Genomic DNA, 10,428 nt, shown 5'->3' with positions numbered 1-10,428 from the left:
AGTGGCCAGATCAAGTTCTAGCTGGGCTTTGTCCCTTTTAATTTTCTCCCTGCACAACCTTGCAAAATCCTTTGTAGTCTTGCTGAGTGGCCTGTTCCTTCTTCCATAGGGTTTCCTCATTTCTGGTCACTAAAACATGACCCTTGGTCATCTCAAAGAAACCTGACTTCATAAAGACCTTCCAAAGCATCTATCAGCAACTTCAAAGTTCTTAACATTACAACACTGTTGTTATTCACCCTGCCCAGAACAAGCCTGGGAAATATTCTTAGAGGATAAACAAGCTTATAAAAAATATAAATGTGCAGTTAAAGTTTTCTGATTCTGTTTGCAGTGATGCCATGTACTCTTTACTGATATACTTGCATGTAGTTACAAGATTCTGAATGTCACATTAATTTTTGCTGTATATCATTAAATCAAGTGATTTTTTGAAGTGATAGTAGATTTCTTCTCCCTATAATTGTTTCTTCCTGTGGAAAGAGGACAATATGTGGGTGTGCTACACTTAAGATTACCTAACCCTATCCTAGTGCTAAGTAATCATAGCTGTTATACACAGTGGACAAGGAATTCAGACTAATTACAAACAGAACATTTTCAAGCAGAGTCTGTGCAGTGGAAACAAGATTCCTGTGTGGTCAGTGCAGAGAGCTAACATGAAAAGGTTTGGACCTTAAATTAAATGCTGCTGGTTTGAAATTGTGCTAACGTAACTGAAGTTAATTGCTATAGGATGGCTCAGCCAGAATTTGTTTATTTTACTGAAGGAAGACACATCCTCCAGTAAATTATTTCAGTGGATAATTCCTGTTTTGGTTTGGGCTAATTCAACTTACAGCCACCAAATTTTGTTACAGAGGTTTTGAATTCACCACGCTTCATGAGGTGAATAATAAAGAGTACTTTCTCTTAATTAAGAGTCATGAACTGCTAAGCTTCCATTTGGTAAGAATCAATAGGTGGAGATCAGGGGTCTGCTTGAAAGCCAGGTCCTTAGATAATTTCTGGGTGTCTACCCTGCATCTCTAAATTATTTGTTCCTAGACCTCTTGTCTCGTCTGCCTGGTCATGCTGGGGTCTCTCATGTTATTCTTCCACAAGTTTTATTTAGAGCAGCAGCAAGACTATCAGCTAGAAAAAAACCTGTAATAAACTATTGTTCAACTAGGACTTAGACTGAGCTGTGTTTACGTATTTCTGACTGCCTAAACAGCTGATGAGGGTGGTAGTTTTCCAGCACAAACAGTGGGAGACCAGCTTTGCAGGAGAAGGCTTCCCATCCCCATGCTGCTCACTCAGGTGCTCACAACCAGAGGAGTCAGACACTCATGGCAATCTAGTGAACTACTAATCATAAAATCTCAGGCTCCTTTCACAGCCACATCTCCTTGTTCTTTACCTTTCTGGCATTCTAAAGCATGTTTTATTTTTTTTACACCCTAGATCAGCTTGTAAAGAACCAAAAAAAAAAAAAAAAAACTTCAAGTTCTTCAGAAATCCGTGTGTAACTCTTAAATAACAGGAATTCTCAGTTCCCAGTGCCCCAAAATTGGTGCACATGCAAACAGGTTACCCAAGACAAGCTTGGGTGGGAGCTTTCAGCTAGTCAGAAGGTGTCTGTTTACACCTTCCTACCTTTGCTAGATGTAGTGCATTCTACAGCCCTGACTCCTGACAACTGTGGTGCAAATTAACAACCTCACAAACCCTGCCCATATCTTCATACTTATATGCAGCATCCCTTGCTAAGCTTGTGTTTTATCTGGAGAGACCCATGGCTGTCTTTTTCCCAGTGTCAGTCACTTGCCTTTTTGCGAGCTTTCCATGAAGCACCCCCGTGGGAATATCTTTTTTTCTCCCAGACCAGCAGGACCATTCCCCTCTCTTGAAGAAGAGTGGCACAGATGTCCCTCATCAGCACTGACACTTGTGATAGCTGAGATAAACTGAAGCTGTCCAGGAACCCTGCAATGTATTTCAACAATTCCACTGGGAGGCCACTCAGCAAGTCCTTATTTCTCCTTCGATTAGCCACTGTGGAATTGCACTTCCCCGATTCAGCAAGGAGGGTGTCCACCTCTGGCTTAATAGCAAATGTCTTGAGAGGCTTGCTGTATATAACTTTGGCCTTAAGTCCATCAGGGCGGAAGTGATTTTGAACAAAAGTACAACCCAAGTAGGCCAGTGGGCAGCGATGCTGGAACCATCCATCCAGACATGACTGGATATCAGCGTGCACGTTCTTGAAGTGGGACGGGAACTCATCCCTCCTGAAGAAATGACTACAAGTGAATGTGAAAGCTGAGCTGCTTTTGTTGTGTCTTCTGGTTACACATTCAGTGTAGAGCTCCATGTGGAGTTCTGGTGGGCTTTTTTCATCCAGAATATCCTCTAGAACAGCACTAGAGGAGAAAGGCTCCAGAGGAAAGCTGTACGTCTGTGTTGCAAAATCCACAAAAAGTCCATCGATACCCCTTGCTTCAGAGATCTCATGGCCTTTCAATTCTTTTTCCAGTGCACACAGCAGCGTGGCTTTAACTACATTTGCCTTAGGTAGTTCTTCTAGGCTTACCCCCAATTCTGAGGTATCCACTGACTTGTCTGAAGTTGGTATCCTGTGGCCCAATGCATCTCCTAGTCGTGCTCTTTTACCACAGTAACTAACCGGCACTTTGAAGGTGTAGACAGTCTTCACCTCCTGAGCTTCCAAGTTCCCATAGACAAAGTCTTTTTCTTTGGGAGTGCAAGCAGCTAGCTGGCCAAAGCGAATGAGCATTCCCCCATGATGTACGAGATACATGTTGTAGTCACCTACACCAACTTCATTCTTCAGCCTCTCCAGGACTCCTTCTTGCCAAGGAGCCAGTCCTGTCATTTCTGTATTCGGTGTTACTTGTTTAGACCTTTGGTCCTTTGGCTCTTCTGCACCATGAGTTACTTCCTTTGTCTTCTCTGTGGAGCTGACAGAATGAGGGGCTGATGCTGTTTTCTTGGAAGCCTCCTCTGTCTTTTGTCCTGCACTGGCTTCTGAGCCTGTTACCTTGCAAGCTAGAAGCTCTTTGCTGAAAATGTTCTCCCAGGTTTTGTAACTCCCCAGATCCATTCCTTCTTTGTCCTTTGCCAAATCTTCACGCTCACGTTGGCTGAGCTCAGGCAACCGGTCATCACCTTCTTGGGAACAACAGACTACTCCTCCCACAGCACCTTCTTCCCCACCCACGGCTCCATCCATTAGCTCTTCCACTTCATCCTTTTTCCTCCACTCTGGAAAGAAGTTGGCTATTTTTAATGTCCTGAAAAGTATCTTCTGGTCTCTGAGCGCCAAGGCTGTGTCCAGACACTCCTCATTCAAGGTCTCCTTCATAATGTTCTTGTGGAGGGTTGTGTCGGAATCCACGTTTGGCCAGCGATTCCACTCCATCGAGCAGCAGACAACACTGGCTGGACAGACCTGGAGGTGCTTTGCCAGCTTAAAGCGGGCCATGGAAAAAGGGCAGCCATAGGCTGAGTTGAGGCAGGACACCTGCTCAAAGGGACAGAGCAATTGGTGCTCCTCCTCCTTGCACATGTGGAAGGTGGCCCCACAGTGAAAGCGGCAGCTGATCACCACGCAGGAGATGGAAGGCTCAACTGGTGCGCGGCAGTGCCGGTTGAAACATCTCTCACAGTGCCTGTGCTGCCCAGGGGGAGCTTTCTGAGCCCGGTTCTGTGTATAGCAAAGACAAAAAGACAAGAGTTATTGCCCAAAGTAACTTGGATGGCCACAGAGATCCTCTCTGCCCCTGCTTGGTTTTGACACATTAGGTGGTCACAGGCACTTCTAGCGAGAATAAGGCTATGGGCAAATGACTGTCAGCTCCATACAGTCATGTATTAGCACCGATCCCTGAGGTACAGCGTGGCTTGACAGCAGCACAGATACAGATAAGGTCCTTAACTCATTAGGCCAGCAGAGGCAGCCAGGGTTTGGGAGTGAGCTGTTTTCTGCCCCAATATTTACACTGGGTCTATCTATACCGAGCTGCTGAAATCAAGACTGCCAGAGGCACAATGGAGGAGCTTCCCACTTCCTCAGTGCTGTCTGAGGAAGAAAGATCAAGTTTCTTTTTCCTCTCTAGAAAAATTAGCTGGTCATTTGGCCTATGTGTCTTGCCATGACACCATAAAGACATGAATGTTGTGCAAATAAACCTCCCTTTGCTCTACACCAGCAAGGCTGAGAGTGAGGATTATCTTCATGATCCTAGTTCCCAGTGTGAAAAACAGCCACAGTAAAGGATAATTTGCCTGGCTGCCTTTACTCTGCTTTCCTGATTTACCCTTATACTCCTAGATGATGCTTGCATGTCGTGGAACAGAGACTGTGGGAGACTTTCCTTCAGGCAGGTTATTTGCTATATCTACTTTCAGGTGTTAAAATCTGGAATAAGGCGATGCCTCCGTCTGGGTTTTGGAGAGAAGCTCCAGAGTGCAGTAAAGGCTTGTCGAAAGGTTACACTCACCCAATTATATCCATTTTCTTTCACATTTTTTTTTACAAACTGCCTTTGACTTTTCTTCTCCTTACTGTCACCAGCGAATGCCTAGTGGATAGGATGGAGAAGAAGAGGGCAGGTACAGTTTACCTCATGCTTCACTCACATCACAGTGTGCAGTTACAGCAGAAGCAGAGCGACAAAGGTCTAGCCTCAGCAGAGCTTTTCCCCTCCTGTGACAGTGCAGGGAAGAAGTCAGCCTGAGAATCCCTTTTACAGGGTGTGTCTTTGAGAAAGAATCCATTTTTCTTCCTTTGGCATTTGTTTCAGAGCATGATCCTATAAAAACTGGTAACTGGTCTGCTGCTTTTCTTTTGTTCGTTTGTTTGTTTGTTTGATGTACTTCCGACAAGTCAAACACTACCCAGAACTGAATAGGTGTTCCTGAGCTGATCATATTTTAGATTCAGATTATTAAGTTGTTCATGGCACCACAAGGGGCCAGAAAATAGAGAAAGGGGTCCCAGGCAACAGGTGATTAAAAAATACCAGTTTCTGTTTCATTAATTCAGTTCTCACCAGGTAGCTCCATGCATTTAATGCTTTGCAACCAACAGACTGGATTAAAAGAGCAAGCTGAGGTTGCCAAACTAGTAGGTCAATTAAATCAGTTTAATGTAAAAGTAACGCACCTATGAGGCCTGCTTCTACAAGTTCTGTTCCCCTTGTTCATAATATCTCTACCCTTGCAATAATTGACCCCAGGGGTCAGTACTGGGTCCAGACTTGTTCAACATATTCATCGATGACCTGGATGAAGGGTCAGAGTGTACTCTCAGCAAGTTTGCTGATGATACAAAACTGGGAGGAGTGGCTGACACGCCAGAAGGCTGTGCTGCCATTCAGCATGACCTGGACAGGTTGGACAGTTGGGCAGAGAGGAACCAAATGAAGCTCAGCATAGGTAAATATAGGGTCCTGACCTGGGGAAGAGATGCTATGTGACGCTGCTTCCCCTCTGCTTCTTGCAGGTACTGACTTAACTTCTTGTCTTTCACACTTCCACAACCTGGCAATGGAAGTGACAAACAATGCTGCAGAAGGAAAGATGTCTAGGAAAGACAATGTTTCAAGGTTCCTGCAGTCACTAAAGACCACACATTTGTGTGTTTGAATCTGATGAGCATTAATTGCTCAACAGATCTTTGCTCTCATCCTTTGCAACTGCCAATGCTGACTAATACTTATTTACACTTCCTAATGGATTGACCCCATTCCCTCTTGGTCCTGCAGAATAAAGGAACATGTCCTTGGTCATCTCTTTACCCAAGGACAAACTTACACGCTGAAGGATAAGGCTCAGGTACCTCCACCTTTGTTTGCATGGAAAGAGCTCAAGACAGCAATGCAGGAAAATAATATTTTGTGACTACCCACTATAACATTTCCTGCTTTGTCTTGGGAAGCACTGGCTTCTGCACAGGGGTGACACTAGGGTGCTAGCCACGGTGGCCCCGGCTACATCTAGCCCTTAAGTACATGTGACTTAGCATGGCATCTACCCTGCTTTAGACTGTTTAGTTACATCTACTTTCATGTGGTTTAGAGAAGTAGGAGATACAGATGGATTTATTTCATGTTGGCAGCATCCTTGCTGCTCTCATTCTTGTAACATTTTGCTGCAAATATAATCTCTAAAAATAGTCCCAGCTATGACTTGCATAAGGTCAGAGGAAGGCAGGGTACATTACACCACAATAAAAACATGAATGTGTGAACAATACTTTCCACTGCGAAAGTAACTCTTGGAGAGAAATAATGGATAAATAAAAATATATCAGAGGCACAGGCCTTATGATTCTTCAAAACACAGAAAGGACTGATTGCAAAGTTTCTGGAGAAGAGCCTGCTTTCACACTGCTGTATGCTGAAATGAACCCCTTCCGAGTCATGTGTAGAGAAAGAAAATACACGCTTTGTTTACGGAAAGTGACCATATCAGAGCATTCGGATCCAGAATCAGTCTTTGTCATTATTCAAGTATTTCTTAGTTGAGTTTCCCTCATCTCTAACTTGTACATGCTGTTCTTTTCAGACAAATGATTTCTATGCCTCTCTTCTCATTGTCAAATCTGTGAAGCTAGGAGACAGGAAGGAAGGACAGAGAATTCTTGTCTGTATTTATCAGGGTTTGAACGCTTCTTCTATTCTGACATGCCAGTAATCAGGAGCTCTGTATTTTAACTGATGATCTAGTTAGCTCTGTGGTTTGGTTGATGGTATTACTGTGAGCGCACAAACCACAACTTTCAAAACTTCAAGCAGAAAGTTTACAAATTCTTGCCTCAATTTGATACATAACATCCAGAGGCAGGTGACACACAGATATGTCAGGTGATGAAACATTTATCTAAACCTGTGTACTTCTTTCCCTGCAACTTGCAAAAACTTCCTAAGAGGTGGTTTAGGAAAAAAAAATCAAACCAGAAATGCTTACTTGAATCATGCTCGAGCTACTATGGAAAGAAAGGATGCAAATTACCGTCCACAGTCTGTCCACTTTAGTAAATCTTTATTTTTAGATAGTCATGACAGCAAATCAAGTAAGGTTTAAAAATACACAGCTGCTATTTTAAATGCAGATATGCCTGTGTCTGGAGCAGATCTGTTCAGTGAACTAAATTACAGTTTATAAACCAATTGCAAATTATTTTCAGTAAATATATATTTAATTCAGTTGCAGAGCCAAATTCAGAGCCAACACAATACAGCTGTTTTCTTATTTGATATTTGCTATATATGACTGATCATATGACATACTAAGGTTATACATCATACCTGAGCTCTTCGCACAGAATCAGGGGATCCTCCCATTTTAGAGAACCATCAGAAAGGGCTGCCAGAAACTCCAGATAGTTACCTTAAAGAGTGCCTCTGAGATGAGATTGCAAACGAACATAAATAATCTTTCAAAGATTTACAACATGATAAGGAGCTCTTAGAAAAAACTCTCAGGAATGTTTGATCCAAATTCTGGAGCCAAGAATGTTAAAGTTACATATAATGTTACAACAGGAAAATATTTTCAAGGAAAGTACACTTTTGATGAAGTGTATAAGGCAGATAGGAGATATTCCCTATTTCTTTTAATCTTTATTACCCAGTATATGGAGTTTATCTTATTTTTATCATAATACTTAAATCCTGAGGTGAATATAGAATTATTCATTTCCTTACAGGGTTTTTCAGTATATTTATTATCTTAGTATCTGAGGGGTTCACAACCAATAATTACTTTATTTTTGCAGTACTAGAGGTGCACTTGATGTTAAAAGATACTGAATTCTCTCTTGCAGATGTAGAATTAAAGTATAGAAAGATAAAAATAAACAGAATTAAATATAATATAGTATTTTTAATACATATATATAAAAATACACACCAAGCATGGAGTTGCTCAGGTTCTGATGTTTCACTGGCAGTTCCATACCTCCACGCAAACCCTGGCAAAGCCAGCTGTACAATCACATTTTCTAGGAGAGCATCTAAGTCTCCTTCAACTAGAGATTTTCTTCTTTTCTCATGCAGCACTCTTCCTGAATCACTATGTACTTAACCTCAGCAAGAAATCAGGCTTGGCTATGCTTTTCTAAACAGATATATTTATTCCTTGGAGCTGAGGAAGAAAACACTATGCCATTGCAAACCGTACCGTACCACATTTGCACATGATTCTTGGGAGCCTAAGTTTTCTAAAGTCCTGTCGTTCGATACAAACTAAAAAGCAAATCCAAGTATGCCACCACCTGGAGTCAGGGTGACCCCTAAGTGTCACAAGTCCCACAACTCAACACCCACTGCAGGGACAGCTATAGCTTGAGTGACCGCCTTGGCATTAGGCATAGCAGGTCACTCTCCTCTGTGGCATAGCTGCTCTGCAGTTGCCATTCAGACTGATCTTGCATATACATGTTACCAGCCAAGCTTTAAATGAGTCAGGAAGTGAATACGGTACAGCTCAGGGTAGGTGGAAAGGCACAGACAAAATCTTCATCAGTAACACTAATAACCTTCTAGTGTGCACGTGCAAGGCATGGGTTCTTTGAGGCTCAGACCTTGAACAAGTTCACATCAAATTTATAAGGGCACTTTGATTCCAAGGCAACCCTTCTGGTGAACCTCAAATCCTCAGTATAAGACATGCAGAGTGAAAATGTTTTCTGTGAGACAACTGACCTGTTAGATAGGTCCAAAGATGGAAGGATGAAGCTGTGACAATTAGGGAGTTACTCCCTGTATTTTCTAGATGGGCAGCGGCAGGCTGAGGCTGTGATGTTTCACAGCAATAAACACTAGTTCAGAGTTACCAGACAGGTTAGAATTGCTTTATACTGGAAAAAAAGTGCCTTCCTTGATTTTCTTCCAGAGCATGCCTGCTGCTCAGGTTCTCAAAGCAGCACATCACCTTCTCTTCAGCAACCCAAACCTGGTATGCAGGACCGCAGAGCTCAAGAGAAGCTGTCGCACCATCAGGCCTCAGCCTTGCCTGGTAAATCTGTGCTGCACACAGGCACTAAAGTGGCACTGAAACTTCCCCATGCAATTTCTACCCAGTGAAATGCTCCAGTGCTGTTATAGGAAGTGTAGGGGAGAGATCAGAGTAGTGAGGAACCAGGGCACTGCTGGTAGAAACCCCACATGCACTCCCCTCTGTTGAGACCTGGATCAGCAATATTCCTTGCTCCTCCCTACCTAGCACAACATAGCCATAGCTCACCTGAGACAAACCTGCCCCAAAATTACAGGTGCTGAAGAGGTCTGCTGGGTTGGCAGTACAGTGCAGGGCAGCCCAGCAGCAGGGTCTTCTGCTGGGTGTGTGGGGAGTCATGCAGGAGACAGTCAAGACAGGGAGAGGAGGGAGGCTGGGGCATAGAGCTGCTCTTCTGCTCTTTGTGCATGTGAGGGGTCCCTGTGCTGTCCTAGGTAGAAACACAGGCAAACTCTCACTTTGCATCAATAACTGGGAAATGGGTTTGGTTTTGGTTTGAGTTCAGCAAGTGCTTTAAAATAACAGCTTACAGTTTAGTTGCAATTTGAGGGGAAAAAAAAGAGAATGGTTCAAACTGTGGTTTGTTTTGGGGTTTTTGGTTTTTTGTTTTTTTGTTTTGGGGCTCAAGTTCTATTTTATGCCCTGGTAACAATCTCATTATAATACTTTTCTCAACACTTTTTGATATAATCAAGTGAATGGTTTTAAGCAAAACAAAAGAAACCCAACCCAAGGCAGGTGCCCTTGTATCGAGAATTTCTGAGCTACTGCTTAAGGACTAAGTCATAAGAATCAAAAGAGATAAGATTCCTGAATAAAAATCACTAAGCAGCCACAACTCTAAATAGTACAGCAGCACCTGTAACTTCTGTAATTCTTACTTCATCATAACTCATTCAGGCTGGATTACCAACATAAAGTTCCCAGTCTGAATCTATAAAACTCACTAGGTTTTAAGTCTTAGGATTTTTGCCACAAGACTACTAAGGCTGTTTTGAAGACGTCTTGATTTTCATAGCTCGATACAGTAACTATTGCATTGCATAAGGTTTGACCAATAAAGACTCCAACTCTATTTGCAAAGCCTTACCTTAATCATAGAGTCTCTGTGCGTGTACCAAACAGTTGCTCTCCTGGTTGTGCTCAGCTGGGTTGAGGTGAGGTCGGTAAGGAAGAACTACAAGCAAAGAAAGAAGAGAATGGGAGGACACGGAGCAAGCCCAGGCAGAAACATCAAGTAATTTTGGGATGTTAAAAATAAAACCTGTGCATGTGACCATGTAGCTCAGCTTACAGAGCAGTCTCTTCCACTGTATTTGTTAACGCTATCACTTCTGGAGTGATACTTCACACAGAAGATGTGAGGGGCAGAACCAATAATACTCTGTGTCCCCTGTGTAA

The 10,428-nt window shown here is 42.9% G+C and overlaps 1 protein-coding gene across 1 annotated transcript; it reads right to left on the bottom strand.

The window, feature by feature from the left end:
- Positions 1-1,798: 1,798 nt before the first annotated feature.
- Positions 1,799-10,204, bottom strand: FBXO40 (F-box protein 40; the record flags this gene model as incomplete). The annotated part of the gene is given in 3 exon segments (XM_010136674.1): positions 1,799-3,709; positions 10,118-10,156; positions 10,158-10,204. Coding segments are annotated over 3 exon segments (1,997 nt in total), but the record flags the coding sequence as incomplete, so codon positions are not given.
- Between the last annotated feature and the right edge of the window lie 224 nt (positions 10,205-10,428).

Source organism: Buceros rhinoceros, unplaced genomic scaffold, assembly GCF_000710305.1.
Source record: "Buceros rhinoceros silvestris isolate BGI_N320 unplaced genomic scaffold, ASM71030v1 scaffold10230, whole genome shotgun sequence".
NCBI lineage: Eukaryota > Metazoa > Chordata > Aves > Bucerotiformes > Bucerotidae > Buceros > Buceros rhinoceros.
Note: the sequence above shows the minus strand (reverse complement) of the source record. Positions and strands in the feature narration are given on the sequence as shown.